Source organism: Podarcis gaigeae, assembly GCF_964106915.1.
Source record: "Podarcis gaigeae genome assembly, chromosome: 11".
Lineage (NCBI taxonomy): Eukaryota > Metazoa > Chordata > Lepidosauria > Squamata > Lacertidae > Podarcis > Podarcis gaigeae.
In genome coordinates this window covers 6,309,658-6,327,682 of record NC_139687.1, presented here as the reverse complement: position 1 = coordinate 6,327,682, position 18,025 = coordinate 6,309,658, and the positions used below count along the sequence as shown (strand labels likewise).

Genomic DNA, 18,025 nt, shown 5'->3' with positions numbered 1-18,025 from the left:
GGTTCATGCTGTGGCCACAGACATGTGATTTGACGATGCAAAAATCCTGAGAATCCATGTGGATCTGTGCTTTGTAATCACATTTTTGCACCATTGCGGCCCCACGCAACAGTGGATGCGTAGTTTTTTTGGTGCAGACTTTGCCATGGAAATGCAATGTGATCTGATGCTGAATTTGGGATGACCCAATGCAAAAATCCTGAGGATCCATGTGGATCCGTGCTTTGTAAATCTGCGCCCATCTGCCTGCAGTTGCTCTGCAGCAGAGCTCTGCACAAATGCTGTGCTTCATATTGGTGAATCATTCTGCAAAGCCAGAAGTGATCTGTATGGTTCCCTCCAGATATTGGTGGACAACAGCTCCCATCATCCCTGACTGTTGAGCCTGCCGACTGAGGCTGATGGTTATTGGGAAGACTCACCTTTGTTCTGATTTACAATTCAGTTAATCTGCAGGTGGGAAGCAGATGGGGTTGAATATCTCACACATTGAAAAAGTAGTTTTTTGCTTACTTTAGATAGTTTAGCATGGAAGGAGAAGGACCCATGCTTTCCCCAATATCCTATTCCCCAATGCAAATCCATAAAGAGGTCACTCTGTCCCAGGGAGAAGAAGAGCAAAACGAAAAATAACTTTGAAATTAAGCACGGTTGTGGAAGTGTGCACCGAGAAGTAGCATCTGAAGTGATCAAATAAATTATGATGACCATTTGGTCACTGAGAGCAAAATAAAGGAGAAACTTCCGTCTCACAGATTCACTTCCACCTGCCCCAGGGCAAAAAGCTGAAGGTCGCGCAGTAAAGGAAACCAGAGATGAGGGGGCCAAACCAGTTCTGCAGGATCAAACTCATTCCTACCATTAATTTGAATGATCTTGCCACACTGCTGGGTCACATGGCGTGTGGAGGGGAGCTTCCCAGGTGGAATTATCCCTTCCCCATGATCCCACCCCATCCCCACACACTCAGGGCATGGGAGGAAAAGATGGGGCAGGGGGAAGATGGTGCAGGACCTCCGCTGATGGGGCATATTAGGTGATTCCTTCCCCGTGGGTTTGTCAGGAGGCTGGAGGTTACAAACGCCTCTGCTCCCTGTGCATGGATCATGGATTACTGCACAGCATAGCCTTAATTATGGCTAATGCTAACGGCTTTTGATAATATTCACACCGCCACAAAGCATTTATGCAGACAGTAGATTTATCTGAAGTATGTATGTCAATCCTTGCTGTTTGGAAAAACACACTACCTTGGTGCCAGATCAGCAGGTATGCATGACATGGTTTACCATTTGGATCATGTTCGTGATTTGGATGCACGCATCGTAAAGTGGAGTGTTCCACAAGAATGCTGACAGATTCAAGTCTAGGCCTGGAGAGGCAGCCATGACCAAAATACCCTTGTTTATTTGCTTGTTTATTTCCAGAGCAGGAAAGAAACACATCTTAATAGGAGTGCTTCTTTAAAATGAATTTAGGAAATAGGTCATTGGAAACCAAGACTGCAGCTTATTTCTCACTAAGCTCCAACTGTCCCATGTGCACCAGGAGAGAGCAAATATTTGAAGGATACTTGATAGCCCCTGATTAACTGCACAGCTCACTGGAGTCCCGAGAATATGTCAAGAGCATCTAGGCTTAATCCAAAGGGATTAGGTGGTGTGAGAGAGTACAAGCAGAATCATATGAAAGATCTCCTATTTCCCCTCTCATGATAGATACCTTTGGCTAATTTTTTTTGTATTTTTAAATTTTTTTCATTATGCTTTTTTTTAGGGGTCAGAGTCCAGCTGTTGCTGAGTTTAATTTATTATTGAAAGCACATTCTTTAGAAACCTATGGTGTTGATCCCCACCCTTGCAAGGTAATGTATTTATGTTATTGTTTTAAGCACAATTAGCATTTTCCATATTTAGTGCCTGTTCAATACCTCCCCATCTATGCCATTAAATACGTACTGGCCTACCATGGGATGCAGGTGGCGCTGTGGTGTAAACCACTGAGCCATGGGCTTGCTGATTGGAAGGTCGACGGTTCGAATCCCCGTGACGGGGTGAGCTCCCGTTGCTCAGACCCAGCTCCTGCCCACCTAGCAGTTCGAAAGCACATCAAAGTGCAAGTAGATAAATAGGTACCACTCTGGCAGGAAGGTAAACGGCGTTTCCGTGCACTGCTCTGGTTTCGGCAGAAGTGGCTTAGTCATGCTGGCCACATGACCTGGAAGCTGTCTGCGGACAAACGTCGGCTGCCTCGGCCAGTAAAGCAAGATGAGCGCCGCAACCCCAGAGTCATTCGTGACTGGACTTAACTGTCAGGGGTCCTTTACCTTTACCTTTTTTTACCATGGGTGGAACTCTCTATACACAGTAAAAATGCCAGTGGTCAGTGGTAGGTACCTCCACGTGCAGTTAAGCACAATATGCAGTATATATTGGGAGCCTGATCATCATTATAATAGTAAATAAAGAGCCATGTATTGCCTTTTAAATGTATTTGTGAGAGGAGGGTACTGGTTTATTTTTGGGTGTTGTTGTGTTATTTGCATTCTCATTGTGTGTTTTTATGTTGTGAACCACCCTGTGATTTTCAGATGAAGGGCAATATACAAATTTAACAAACAAAGTTTGTTCAAACAAATTTAGTTGGTCTTTAAAACTAAAACAAATTTAGTTGGTCTTTAAGGTGCTACTGGAAGGATTTTTTTTTGTTTTAACAAACAAATGTATGCAATACATTACGCAATGCAGTACATTAAGTATTTTCTCTTTCTGTAGTATGATAACAGAGTACACTTAAAATTACCAGTATCTTTCATTGTAACTATAAGGTGTCTTCTACCAGACAGAAGGGCTGGGAAAGAAATTGTAGCATTTATCTTACTGTGTTTTGCTTCATATATTTCCAAACTGCTTTTAAAGGCAAACCGTATGAAGGCATTAAAAATGCATACTTGGCATCAGACAACAAAGGCCAGTTTGGTCCTATCAGTTTCAATGTTACTAAGCCAGTTTGAGTGTTAGAGTGCTAGTTTAAGCGGTTTGTTATATATATATATATATATATATATATATTTGCTTTCGTAGATTTTCACGGGTACAGGAATGCAGGTTTTGGTGTCCTCGGGTGTCTTCCCGTGTAAAAGTTGGGGTGTCTAGGCGACGTTTCGACGAGGTCTCACTCGTCATCTTCAGGCTGGTGCTTTCGGCTTCTTGTTACTGGAACAGAGCGGGATCTCAATGTTTGAGTTCCTATAAATACTGTAGAGGGGGTGTGGTGTCTAGCCTCCAATGTTCTGGGCAGAGAGGAAGTTCCCAGGCTAGTGTGCCTTTTCTTCTTAATTAAGGAACAAAAGAAGAAAAGGCACACTAGCCTGGGAACTTCCTCTCTGCCCAGAACATTGGAGGCTAGACACCACACCCCCTCTACAGTATTTATAGGAACTCAAACATTGAGATCCCGCTCTGTTCCAGTAACAAGAAGCCGAAAGCACCAGCCTGAAGATGACGAGTGAGACCTCGTCGAAACGTCGCCTAGACACCCCAACTTTTACACGGGAAGACACCCGAGGACACCAAAACCTGCATATATATATATATATATATATATATATATGCAAATTGTGTTTCAAGTTGCAGTCTAATGGCCAACATAGACATTTCCTTTGCCATGCAATTTGGGGGCTGGATAGAAATTTGCAGGGGGAAATCTGTGGGTAGGAGCAATGTGCATAAGCCCTCCTCTACTCTCCTGCAAATGCCCTCTTGCAAGTAGCCCTCCCAACTAGACTATAAAATTGGTACTGAGCACATTTCAGCAAAGAAAACTAGTGAGATTGATGTAGGTCTAATAAGAAGACCAAGGACACTGGTGGCACTCTGGGTTAAACCACAGAGCCTAGGGCTTGCCAATCAGAAGGTCAGCAGTTTGAATCCCCGCAATGGGTTGAGCTCCCATTGCTCGGTCCCTGCTCCTGCCAACCTAGCAGTTCAAAAGCACGTCAAAGTGCAAGTAGATAAATAGGTACCGCTCCAGCAGGAAGGTAAACGGCGTTTCCATGCGCTGCTCTGGTTTGCCAGAAGCGGTTTAGTCATGCTGGCCACATGACCCGGAAGCTGTACACCGGCTCCCTCAGCCAATAAAGCGAGATGAGCGCCGCAACCCCAGAGTCATCTGCGACTGAACCTAACACTCAGGGGTCCCTTCTTATTTCCTAATAAGAAGACCTAGCACTCATTCAAAAGCCAGAATCAGCAGATCAGCATTCCAGGCCAATATTTGACTGAGTGAAATGACACAGCATGCAACAACTGAGATGACCCTCAGGTAAGTGAGGAGTGCATCACTTAAAAGCAGCTCCCAGTGCATCTAAAACCTACCTCAGTTGGAGTTCAAACTGATGTAAGCTGGATGTCAACATGGAAAATGACAGGAAAGGTTCAAAAACAGGTTCCTGAATAGACCAAGTGGAGCTGATTAGGAATATAGTACAGTACTACCTTAGGGTCATGGGCGTAGTGAAGGGGGGGCAGCAGGGTAGCTGCAGCAGGGTAGCTGCCCCCCGCATCAAATAAAGAAATAGAAAAACTAACTGACCAATCACAACATAGATAGCTCAGTTCTGACCCCCAACATATATCCTGCCCCCCTAACATAAATTCTGGCTACATCCATGCTTGGGTTTGAAGGGAGGGGAGAAATCACTCTGTTATTTTTGCATAACAGTGTAGTGGCTCTGTAAAATTTGAAACATTCTTCACTATTATGTGTCTCTCCATTGCTACAAAAGTGTCTTGCACTGGTATAAACTATAAAACTTAGCAAGAGAGACTATCATATAAATGTACTTACATTACATTTTTATGCTAACAATTATATATGACCATTGTGTTAATCCTCCTGCGCTGCCCACTAAACCTGATTATATTCTGGCAAACTGCGACAAGCTCGCTTTCTTAAACAGCTGGAACACCAGCTTAAAAGCAAATTCATAGGATCTTCTACAATACGAGGAAATATATGTAGCCAAATATTGAATTTTCTGCATGTTTGAACACCCCCCTACAGTTTTTAATTTGTTTTATCTTTTTTTCCTTTCTTTCAAGGATTCAACAGGGACCACAACATTTTTAGGATTCACAGCCACAGGTTTTGTTGTTTTCCAGGGAAATAAAAGGATACATTTGCTAAAATGGTGAGCTGAAAAATGGTTAACTGAATATGATTTTTAATGTTCTAACTTGTCTTGGTTTCTTCCCTTCCAAAAACTTACGTTGGAAAGTCTTGCTATTTTTTCCTATATATTCATTGTAAAGCGCTTTTAGAGAACCAGGATTATTAGTCCACATTTAAACCATGCGATCCAACCTGCAGCCCAAGAGCTAGTTTTTGGTGGCTCTTGGCAACATTTGACTTTCATCCTGCCTTCCCAAAGCCAGCTAGTGAGGTGATGGGCTTTGGGAAGGAGGTGTGAGGGCCCTGACTGGGTGCTAGAGTCCTCTGGCCTCCTTCCCAAAGCCTAGTCAGCACTTTCCCAGCTTTGAGAAGGAGGTGGGAGTTCTCTAGGACCCTGCCAGAGCCTTCCCAAAACTCAGCGCCAGGTGAGATAGAAGGAGGTCATCCACATTGTGGGAGCTAAGCAAAAAGAAACGGACACTTTCCATACATTCAGAGAAGCACTTACATCTCCAAACTTCATGCATGTATAGCAGTCATGTCAAACCAGTCGATTGTGATTTACCAGTTGATTGCGGGGCGTCCCTGCTTGATCCTTGTCCCCCCCAAAAAACCTCAAGAGCTTTGGAGAATTCTCCAAAAAAGGTCGACAACTTTGGTCAGTCCAATGCATAGATCACTGCCAGTTTTTTTTATAGTGGGACTAGATTGCAGTCTCTTGGGAGTTGGACATTCCTGATGTATTGGATGAGATTCAGGGTTTGTTAAAGCATTACTTTTAAGTATCAACATGGCACAAGTCTTAAGATCTTTCATATCTCTTACACTGAGAAGTAGTACTACATATACAAACATAATTTCTCCCTGAATTCCAGACTCATCCCCAGAAAGAATGGGTTTCTCTACAACAAGGAAATCCTTTATTTTTAAAATGTGACTCAAATATGGATCAGGCATTACTCCTTACCCATAGGGAGGGGAAGGAGATGCCCAAGACTCATACTAGATTGAGTGTAACATTATGCTAGCTTTTGAAGCTGATTCCAATTTACTGCCCCGGCAAATCCGTTCTCAGATTAAGCACTGAAGTGGCTTCGTCTTCATTTCTGCTTGTGAAAGTGACCTTGCTGTACAAATGGAGCCACGGCACAGGACTGAAGTACACGGAAGTTGTATTCTGAACAATATTTCAGTGATTTCCTTTTATTTATTTGAATGCTTTATAGGCCACTTACAATCAAAGTGGTTTACATAAAAAATAAATACATCCTGGCACACAAGTATGCAGTAAATATATGTGCAACTGTTTAAGAAAAGAGAAAATCCAAGTCAATAGATCTAACATATATTTAACAATAATATAAATACTAAAAAAGAGAAAATGTGTATAATCTAGCTTTCAAAAACATCCTACTCACATCATGGCTGTCACAACCTCTCATTTTCATCAAACACTCTCACCCACGTACACAACCATTATGAGGGCTTTATTTCAATGTTTTATAACACATTGGAAGGACAGATCCTGAAGCTGAGACTCCAATACTTTGGCCACTGTCAGGGAACAGGGAACAGCCACGAAGTGAAGGGCTGTCCAGCCAGGAAAGGGTTAACCAGGCTACCTAGCCAGGAGTGGCGGCAACTTACGCACGAGCAACCCCATATAACCATTACAGCCACCTCATGAAAAGAGAAGACTCCCTGGAAAAGACCCTGATGTTGGGAAAGATGGAGGGCCCAAGGAGAAGGGGACGGCAGAGGACGAGATGGTTGGACAGTGTTCTCGAAGCTACCAGCATGAGTTTGACCAAACTGCGGGAGGCAGTGGAAGACAGAAGTGCCTGGCGTGCTCTGGTCCAGGGGGTCACGAAGAGTCGGACACAACTAAATGACTAAACAACAACAACAACATAACACATCAGCCATAATAACAATTATAAAGCGGCCAAAACTCAATAATAATCAAACTTTCCACACCAACAATGTCAGTAAATCTAGCCCACTCCCACAAAACTGACAGGTATTCTCTTTCTGCCTCTCAGTCCTGTAGCAGTGCAGCCTCTAACCCAGGGAATAGTGCAAGCAGCATCAGTTCCAGGTTGTACAACCTACACAATTCCTCCTAAGCCTCCTGGTTCATCCCCAGATATTTCTTTTTCTTCTTTGGTGTGCGTGTATATAAAGCTACATTCTTCCCAATAATGCCAAGCCAAATCATAATGCATACAGTGCTTTACCAGTTGCACCCCATGACAGATCTACAGCATGAATCCAGCAACAAATGCAACACAACATCAGTGTGGTTGCACCCTCTCTGCAAACCTAAAAGGTGGCAGGTTCACTTTTATGACTGCAAACCTGGTTTTTCCAACGATATTGCAGTTAGATACAACTTTGATGCAAATGCAATCCTTGCCTGCAATTACATGTGCTACCTCTTTATATAGAACCCTCATTGAGTTGAATACGATTCAAGCATTTGATTGCATCACTAATGATTAGATTGCATCACTAATGATTCTACCCTGTTTCAAATATACTGTAGCACACCTTCTTTGTTAAAATGCACTAATTGCCTATGTTTTTATGTGTACTGTAGGCCACCCAAAGTGACTGAGGAAACTCAGCCAGTTTGGGCAGGGTATAAGTAATATTTTTTTATTAATATTATTATTTTAATGCTTTATTCCATGCATTTAAGGGTCCTGAAGCATGAGCTATTAAAGCTGAAGTGTGCTAATAAAAATATATAACTTAGTTATGACTTCATGATTTGTACAAATAAATACAATGCATTGGCGTGAAAGTTTGTAAACAAGGGCAGTAGGGCAATTTATTAATTAGGTGCAAATTCTGTAACTTTCCTTTATCTCTGGTTGATTTCAATCTTCTGTCTGAAATGTGGATATACAGCAAATGAAATCTGGATATACACTTAATTAAGTAATGAGGCTTCCATTGTACCTGTGATTAAGTCTCAGTGAACTCAGCAGGTCAGGCTTATTAGTAGGTCCATGAAATTTCTGATGACTTGTCCATATTTGGACTGAAAATACCAAACCCATAACAGGAATGCTCATCAACCCATTTTTAAGTATAAAGCTTTAACCAATACAAGAGATCTATAATTTAATGTTTTAAGGGTATTATACCTGTCTGTGCATCATCTGTTCATTACTTCTCGTTTTCCAACTATCTACCTCCCAAGAATTAAAAATATCCTGATGTGGGAAGAGCACCTTAAAATTAATTTGAGCACCTCAAATTAATATCTTCAAAACCAGAAGAGTCCAAATGTGGCCCTCCCGGCCTCTTCATAAGGCCCTTGGGACTCTCCACTGGCAATGCCCTGCTCTTCCTCCTAAAGTGCACATGTGTGTAGAACCTTCTGACTTTCGCATGGCTGGATTTTAGCCTAATGTACAAAGGTTAAGAGCCACATCTATTGTTCCACCCACTTTGGCCTTTGGCACTGACCACCCCCAGAATATGTCCCTTTAAAAGGTTCCCCAAACCTGCTTGCTCTTTTTTGGTTTCATTTCTCCCATGTATTATTTCTTTTCAAGTTGTAGCCAGTGCTGCTGCTGTTCTGCTTCTACAATGAAGATCGCCCCCTTCTCCTCCCTGCAGCCCACTGCACACCTTAAACATCTGTTTTAGGTGGTTTAGGGCCCCCTAGAGCAGCTTTTGGGGGCATATGGGGAAGTTTAGTTATGCAAGCAGAACTCTGTGCAGGGTTAGATATAAGCCACTATAGATATTATTCTCCTTGGAACCATTCAAAAATTAAAAATAATGCCCCTACTCACAAGTTTTCAATCCAATATATTGAACTGTTCAGTTTGTCTTATGCTATGGGTTTTAATAAGCTGTCCTTACCCTTTGCACTGAAAATAATTCATTTCACAGCAGCTTATTCTGAATGTTTATGAATTGGCTATAGTTTCATGAAACTGCCAGTTGTAAAAAAAAGAGTAATGTATTTTCCTTATTTAAAGTGCTTTCTTTTTATAGGTGTGATGTTTGCAAATTAAAGTTTGAAGGAAAGACCTTCTATGTGATTGGAATTCAGAAAGAGGTTGGATATTTTAAGTTCCCTGAATACTAAAATATTTTAATTTAACATTTGTGCATTTCTAATGGATAGCAAGCATGTTTGTTCTTGATCTTACAAAATAAGCTTCTACCTTGCATATGTGAAGCAGTCAACTTATGCTTTTAATTAAATATAGAATTTCCTCTTATAAAATGTAGCCCAGTTTTAGACAGAGAAAAACGCAACTGAAAAAAACTTAGGAAATCTATATAGCCTGTTGCAAAGGATTCTTCTTTATTGTTTATTTTTATGCATATTCATTACTTAGCTTACACTTCATATAAGAAGAGTTGGGACAATAATCTTATTAGTGGCAAATCTTCAGAAATGAAACCATGTCAGCAGTATTACAAATTTGCCGATTCAAAGTTTCTGTATCTGGACTTTTTATGTTTTTCAATAATCCCAACTGGGAAATCTATACAAAGTGACACAGCAGGAGGCCAGGGGCTTACCAAGATACAGCCTAGACCTGCTCTAGGAAGCGGGTCTAGAAAATGCAGAAGGCAACCAGGCTCCATGTTGGATAAACATGGAGGCAAGATGGAAAGGCATCAGTAGTCTGTGGGTGGTAGATCATGGAACTCTTAGATTTGGAGACTTGGGGGAGGGGGAGAGAAGAGACCTAGTGGATCAGAGAGCCCACACTTCAAATTTTCTAAGTTGTAGGCCCTTCCCCAGCTTGAAGAAGTCAACTGTTTATCTACTTTTGTTTAATTTTTCTTTGAACACATAGAAAAAGGCTATGTTGTCATTCCATACCTCTACACCAGCAGCCTGCAAACATCTCTGGAAGTGTGGAGTGGAGAACCAAGCTTTTTACAAGTAAGCAAATCTATGTAATCCCAGGTTATAATGCAGAATGTGTAGATGAGCAGAGAGGAGTGAGAGATTCCTTTCATGTTCAGTGACCATGCTATAATAACAAAAAGCACTTCGACTGTTTTGCACATCAGCTTAGTGATGGTCCAGCCTCAGGTGATATCTACATCAATTGGTACGGTGGCTTTGATGTTGGAAGCGAAGAAATTCCTTTCAAATAACCTAAAGTTTGATTAGGTATATTCAGTCCATGTTCTTTAGACACAAAGCAGAATAAGTTTTTGTTTTTATAAAAAAGCGATATTTTTAAAGGATCACCTCACACATGCAACAATTTAGCATTTGCCACCCAGAGCTGTCACAGTGCTGTTCTGTCTCTGAAACTCTGGGGAAAAAATAGGATTTATAGCACACATTAGCATGGCAAAGGGTAAAAAGGAGATAATCAAGGCAAGGAAGTCATTGGAGACAGGAGACGGCCAAGCAGTATTTACACAAAATACAAGAAATACTAGGCTTGGCATTTGTACATTGCCTCAAAGCAGCACCAGTTTCTTCCTAAAGCTCCATTGTGCCTATAAATGAAGTCAGTGCAAGGAAGTCTGACAGTTATGAGATATACTGTTGTAAGTCATGCAGTTGAAATGAGCAAAGCAGAGACATGGTTTTCTCCTCAAATGTGGTGCAGCCTGGGAAACCAGTGGGCCACTGGCCATTTCAAGTTTCTGGGATGCAAACCATACCTTCTGGTTTGTGTAACCTCAGTTCCTTATTATTTTTCGCTCTATTGGACACACCGGACCATAGGAGGGGGAGAACAGGAAAAAAAAATTCCCCCTTGTTCTCCCCTCTAAGTCAAGGTGCGTTCTGTGCATTCAAGGTGCGTTCACCCGCTGGGCTCTGGAGGTTTTGGGTTCCTTTCAACCTGCTCTTTGGGGCTGGGGGGGGGGAGTGCTGCTTTCCCCCACCGCCAGCCCCAAAGACCAGGTCGGGGAAAAGCGGGAAGGTGGCCGCTGTCCCCCGAGCTTGTGGGGCTAGCGGTGGGGAGAAGCGCTGCTTTCCCCACCACCAGCCTCCAAACCAGGTTGAGTTTGGAGGCTGCTATCCACAAGCCTTGGGAACCCGCAGGAACTCCCACTGGGCTCCCCAGGCTTGCGGACATCATACCTACATGGAATTACATATGTCCTGACTGTAAATGCATGTGTATCTTTGCAAGAAGTAACTGAGCAACGTACCCGAACAAGAAGTCACTATTAACCACCAAGAGACAAGGCTGTTCTTTCTAAAGACCTTCCACTTTAGGAAATGCATGTAATGACTCTGAAACTGGAATGTTTGAGTTCATGGAGTGGATTTGGTTGACAGAGGACTGAACCCTGTTTTGAAAGGCAGAACAGGAATTGCACTGGAACTAGACTGTCTGCATGCTAGCTTTTATATACCCCTCCCTCTAATAATGGGGGGTAGGGAGGTGGCAACTTGCATGTTTATAATGAAAAATATTATTAAACATCATTCAAAGCACATGTACTCTGTAAAGGTTGCTGTCAGGGAACTGACATCGGAGCCAGAAGTGGAGGCAGGGCTCCCAAGCGATGCTGGAGAAGGGCCAAGCAGGGAGAGAGGGGACTCATCAGCTGGGGAAGGAAATCAGCGTAACACCAGGGATAAAGGGGGGCGGATGGGGGAATCGGAGAGGGGGCTCCAGGACTCTTCGCTGGAGACCAGCGGGGAGAGCACAGGTCCTCCGCTACCCACACCCACCCTGCGCAGAAGACTTCCGCGCAGGGAGAGTAGGCGGAGACTTGGCGTCAAAGAACTACTTTGCTGGAAGAAGTTCAAGAAACGCCCACTGACGGATTCTGCTAGTGACTGAACAGCCACAAAGTGAAGGGCTGTCCAGCCAGGAAAGGTTTAACCAGGCTACCTAGCCAGGAGTGGCGGCAACGTACGCACGAGCAACCCCATATAACCATTACAGTTGCTTTGATTTTCTTACCTCTCTGGAAATTGAAACAACATAGCAAGGAGTCTGCAAGTGATAGTGCTAACATTTGTGTATTAATGCATCCCTTTCCCCCCATCTTCCTGGAAATGTAACTGCATCTGCTTTGCTTTTCCTCCCCTGAAGGTATGCAAAATCAAGCCAAATAAAGACAGTGTCAAGCAGCAAAATATTTTTTAAAGGCAGCAGATTTCGATACAAGTAAGTGTTTTCTTATCCTTGTAGCAATGTCTGGGATGGGGCAATGGGAGCTGCCAGTGATATGATGGGAAACTTTCCATCTGTGATCTTCCTTACCTTAGTTAGGGTAAGTTACCCTAACTTACCTTACCTATGCTTTTGGGGCATTTACATTTTAGTTGCTTTATTCCTTTTTGTAAACTGCCTTAGGGAGATATTGAAGGATGATATAAATATTGGAAGGGGGGAGTGAACTTGGAGATCAAGACTGTAATTCTACACACATTTACTTGGGAGTATTCTGTTGGCGGGACGTGGGTGGCGCTGTGGGTTAAACCACAGAGCCTAGGACTTGCTGATCAGAAGGTCAGCAGTTCGAATCCCCACGACGGGGTGAGCTCCCGTTGTTTGGTCCCAGCTCCTGCCAACCTAGCAGTTTGAAAGCACGTCAAAGTGCAAGTACATAAATAGGTACCGCTCCGGCGGGAAGGTAAACGGCCCTTCCGTGCGCTGCTCTGGTTTGCCAGAAGCGGCTTAGTCATGCTGGCCACAGGACCTGGAAGCTGTACGCCGGCTCCCTCGGCCAATAAAGTGAGATGAGCCCAGAGTCGGTCACGACTGGACCTAATGGTCAGGGGTCCCTTTACCCTTTACTTTAAGTTCTGCTGGACTCAGAGAGACTTGCGTCTGAGGAAACATTCCTTCACCAATTATTCATATGAAATGTTTGAGAAGATGAAGGCACATTGTGTTTAGTGGGCAAGGGCCATATTGGAACCAACCTCTGCTGTAAATCAGAAATCAGTAAGCTGTGGTCTTCCAAATCTTCCTGGTCATCAACTCCCTGAACCACTGGCCACTCTCACTGGGGGTGATCAAAGTGGGGAGTCCAACAGCATTTGTAAGGCTGAAGTTTCCATATTCTTCTTGTAAATAAAGCTGGGATTTTATCTGCAATTCTTTCAAATGAGTTGAATTAATTTTTAAATATAGATCACCATTATACAGTGGTACCTCTGGTTACGTACTTAATTCGTTCCGGAGGTCCGTTCTTAACCTGAAGCTGTTCTTAACCTGAAGCACCACTTTAGCTAATGGGGCCTCTTGCTGCCGCTGCGCCGCCGGAGCACAATTTCTGTTCTCATCCTGAAGCAAAGTTCTTAACCCGAGGTACTATTTCTGGGTTAGCAGAGTCTATAACCTGAAGCGTATGTAACCTGAAGCGCATTTAACCCGAGATACCACTGTATAGGCTAATATCCTTTAAATATAGATATTGATTGGTTGAAGTATTCAGTTACTTTACTGCACATAACATCTCAGTCTTTCAAATAGCTCATATGTTAAACTTTGTGTTTTGTTATAGTGGGAAAGTTGCAAAAGAGGTTGTTGAAGCAAGTTCTAAAATTAGGAGGGAGCCACCGGAAGTGAACAGGTACTTTGTCATCTAAATTCCGCTAGCAAAAATGACTGTGGATGTCCAGAGAAGCCCTTAGAGCTCTTGCTCTTGGCTGCCAAATTGGTCATCATCCTAGTTCATGCCAGCATTGCCAATGTCACCTATACCTTCTAGACCAAAGAACTAAAGTAAAATTGACGTGTATTCCCAAATGAAGAAGTCACACAGTGTATATTTGATGATGATGATGATGATGATGATGATGATGATAATAATAATAATTTATTATTTATACCCCGCCCATGTGGCTGGGTTTCCCCAGCCACTCTGGGTGGCCTCCAACAGAATATTAAAATACAATAATCTATTAAACATTAAAAGCTTCCCTAAACAGGGCCGCCTTCAGATGTCTGGTAGTTGTTTATTTCCTTGACATCTGATGGGAGGGCGTTCCACAGGGTGGGTGCCACTACCAAGAAGGCCCTCTGCTTGGTTCCCTGTAACTTGGCTTCTCGCAAGTTTGCTGACTCATTGGGTAGGAAGTTGCAAGGAAAGCAGAAAGCAACTATAAGGTTTCTTTTTCTGTTTTCTGGCCCATTCCTGCAAAGGAACCACAACCTCGTAACTTGGAAGCCCAGTTTCTATTTCAGAAAATCCCAATGCTCCCCAAACAAGAAAATAATAATTGAGCAGAGCCACAATCATTGGCCACTATAAACACTGCATTGGCCAGAAGGTGGTGAAATGAATCTAGATATAAACCTCTTTACTGCCTGGGCTCGGAAGGTGTAAAAATAAGGTGAGCATAGTTGATCTCACTACAATCTATACAGTGAAGACTGGGCTCACCATTGAACCCCCCCCCCCCCAATTGCTATTTCCTTGCTTTTCATTATTTCACATTTTACATACCTCATTTTCCTGCTGACCAAATATCACACAATAATATTCTAGGGACTGTGTAAAATAAGGAAAGGTAGACCTTTACTAAATGCTCTTAAAGTGTTTCTAAACAAAGAAACGCTATAAAGACGATAGACTGGCACCAACTGGCCCTGCCATGCCTTTGTTATATGCTTTGAAATATTGAGGTTTTATTTATTGTCAAGTGTTTATTGGTGAATAAGGTCTCATTTCCCGCTTCTTCTCAGAACCAACATTACTCAGAGTCGCAGCTCTCACTCTTTGAACAAACAGCTCATAATTAACATGGAGCCTTTGCAACCTCTCCTTCCAGCCTCAAATGATCAGGAAGATGTCCTCTCTGATGAAGGCAAGTCTGTTCCTGATGCAGCTTCTTGTTTGTTTGTTTGTTTGTTTGTTTGTTCTCTCTCTCTCTCTCGCACACACACACACACACACAGAGCAAACAAAAAATAGTCCAAACCAAGCAGATTTTGTGCATAGAATTCTAATTTAACTTTTGAGAGATGTACAGCAATCCTGAAGGATCCTTTTCATTTGGAGTAACAGGAAACAGCAGCACCACTTTTAAAGTAACAACAACAACAATCTTTATTATGGTCCAGAGACCCAATAAATCATTACAAAGCAATACACAATTCATACAGCCTACCTCCAGGTTAAACAAGCATTTTGTTCAGAATATAGGGATCATTGGTTCTTGCAACCACCGATAAAAACTTTGCCACTGCTAATGTTCTAGCATTTGTCCGGTCTTCCAACAGGAACCTGACATAAAATTAGTATTCTGTGTTTGAAAATGAAACATTTCAGCTATTTTTGCTTATATTAGAGGCTGCTGCAGGCCTAACATGAAGAGTAGGAACTGGGACTCCTTCATTTGTATCATAATCTTGTGAAGTAGAACCCTCATTCTACAGAGGCAGCACTTAGGTTGAGGGATTACAAATTGTACAAGGCTTCCCATTGAGTGTCATGACTGAACTGGGATTTGAACCCAGAATCTGAGACTTCCATTGTCCAGTGAACGCATTGACTTTTCTTGTTGAAAGCCTCATGGTGAGAGTGCAGTATAACCACATTTACTCATATGGGCACAAATAGCCTGGATTTTGTGTACTTTTAAGTGGATTCTGTTTAGAAACCTAATAGGCCCAGGTGGAATTGGGAAAGTCCATTGGAATATCAGGTGGCCCAAGAGTGTCTTCCTTTTGTTGGAGGCTGTCTAGTTCTGAGTACGAGAGGCTGGAAACCACAGGTGGGAAGAGTGCTCTTTGGGGTCCTGTCTGCTTCCATGGGCATATTGTTTGCTACTGTGAAAACCAGGTGCTGGCTAGATGTGCCACTGGCCTGATTCAGCAGGCTCTTTTTAAGTTCTTTTGTTTGCAGTATCAAAGGAAAGCTACTATTAGTTTGTTAGGAAGAAAGAGTTAGGGCTACTTTAGTAAGCATGTGATAGAAGCAGCAATAGGAGTTTGCATAGGCTACTGAAGATGGTTGGGGAGGAAGGTTTGTATGTGAACTGATATTAACTAAGCACCATCAGAGTGGAACCGTGCTGTTCAATCTCTTTCTCTTTCTTTAATGGGGAGCTGCAACATCTAAACTTATTTGTTTCACAGGGTGGTATAGGTGGTGATATTATTGTGCTAACTTCACAGTTCTCCCATTATTTTGTTATTCCTGGGCAACATCCCCTATTTCCAGCTTTCATGATGTGAATGTATGTGACTGAATTTCCCCATCTCCAGTCCTCCCTCCTTTCTCCCCAATCTTCTACCTTTGTCCCTACATGAAATGCACAGTTTAACGAAAGCTCGGGTTTTCTTTTTAATGTGTTCCTTCAGAGCATGCAGCTGATATTATTCCTATCCTGAAAGCCTCCTTGGCTTTTTTCTTTTACTGGTTCCATAGACCTTCCTAAACTTTAAAAAGTCTTCAGCTTCTTTAGCTGGGTGGCTGAGAAGCTTCTCCAGCTGGGATCTTGCTCTCACTGCTGCTGCTCCTTTTATACTCTGGCAGGGGAAGACCCTGCCATCAGTTCTCACCTGGTCCAGCATGACCCCATCCCTGTGTTCCTCCCTGGAAGCCTGGCAGCTTGGGAATCTGGCTCCTTCTCCGTACCGCATGATCCTCCCTCCTGTGTTCGTGCCCCCAGGTGTCTCGGTGAGTGATGCTTTGGGGTGTCTTGGGCATTTGGTGGCTAGAGGAGGGCTGGCTAAATAACTACTGTATATATATTGCAGGTATATATATGTGTGTGACTACTGGGTTAAAAAAATGCATTTGTTTGTGTGATAGATGAAGAATCAGGCAGACATAGTGTACACTGTCTTCCTCATTGAAACATGGTCACATTTCCAAGCACAATTCAAAGTGTTGGTGCTGACCTTTAAAGCCCTAAATAGCCTCGGCCCAGTATACCTGAAGGAGCGTCTCCACCCCCATCGTTCTACCCGGACACTGAGGTCCAGCACCGAGGGCCTTCTGGTGGCTCCCTCACTGCGAGAAGCCAAGTTGCAGGGAACCAGGCAGAGGACCTTCTCGGTAGTGGCACCCGCCCTGTGGAACGCCCTCCCACTAGATGACAAAGAGAAAAACAACTACCAGACTTTTAGAAGACATCTGAAGGCAGTCCTGTTTAGGGAAGCTTTTAATGTTAGATGTATTACTGTATTTTAATATTTTGTTGGAAGCCCAGCCAAATGGGTGGGGTATAAATAAATTATTATTATTATTATTATTATTATTATTATTATTATTATTAAATGTATTTGGGGACTGGGTTTATGGATTACTCTCAGTGGCATTTTCCAGAACCTTGAACCTTTCTCTGAAGATTGCTCCTTGGGTTTAAACCCTGGTCATTTGGGGAATAAGAGTAGTACAGGATTTTCGACATACTGCATTCTGGCCTTGCTATCACGCTTATTCCAGTTTGGTCCAGAGGGGAGGGCTATAACTCAGTGGTGAAGCATCTGCCTCGTATGCAGAAGACCCCCAGGTTCATCCCCCAGCATCTCCTGCTAAGGCTGGGAGAGAAACCTGTCTGAAACCTTGAAGACCTGCTGCCAGTCATTGCTGAGCTGATGGAGCTGATGGGTTTGACTCGGTAGGAGGCAACTTCCTATGTTCCCATATCTGCTTCTGCAGACTGCCATGAATAAATTGGCAGTATATTCTCCCTTAGTCATTAGATTCGTGAAGGGCTTGGTGCTTTTGAACTCTCTATCCAAGAGGATTCTGTGAGTCATGAACTATTAATACAGTCCACATGAAGCTGCTGGAATCACCTTGGATCTCTGTGATCTCATGTTCCTTATAAAAGGTTGCTGTCCTGATGACAGGGACTTTGCTGCTGGTCCATAGTATAGATATGCAGTACCCCCGCCCCTTCTCAGTTATATGGTGGGTTAGCCCCAGT

At 43.0% G+C, this 18,025-nt stretch overlaps 1 protein-coding gene across 2 annotated transcripts in view; it reads left to right on the top strand.

Annotated features, from left to right (window-relative positions):
• FRMD3 (FERM domain containing 3) overlaps positions 1-18,025 on the top strand; it is a 136,963-nt gene that overhangs the window by 104,955 nt on the left and 13,983 nt on the right. The window contains exons 8-15 of one of the 2 annotated variants that reach the window (XM_083702028.1): positions 1,777-1,864; positions 5,103-5,191; positions 9,187-9,250; positions 10,005-10,093; positions 12,225-12,299; positions 13,645-13,713; positions 14,829-14,950; positions 16,624-16,767. In XM_083702028.1, the coding sequence (XP_083558154.1) occupies positions 1,777-1,864; positions 5,103-5,191; positions 9,187-9,250; positions 10,005-10,093; positions 12,225-12,299; positions 13,645-13,713; positions 14,829-14,950; positions 16,624-16,767 (740 nt within the window). The remainder of the gene's footprint in view (positions 1-1,776; positions 1,865-5,102; positions 5,192-9,186; positions 9,251-10,004; positions 10,094-12,224; positions 12,300-13,644; positions 13,714-14,828; positions 14,951-16,623; positions 16,768-18,025) is intronic. The other variant, XM_083702029.1, reaches the window with a different exon arrangement.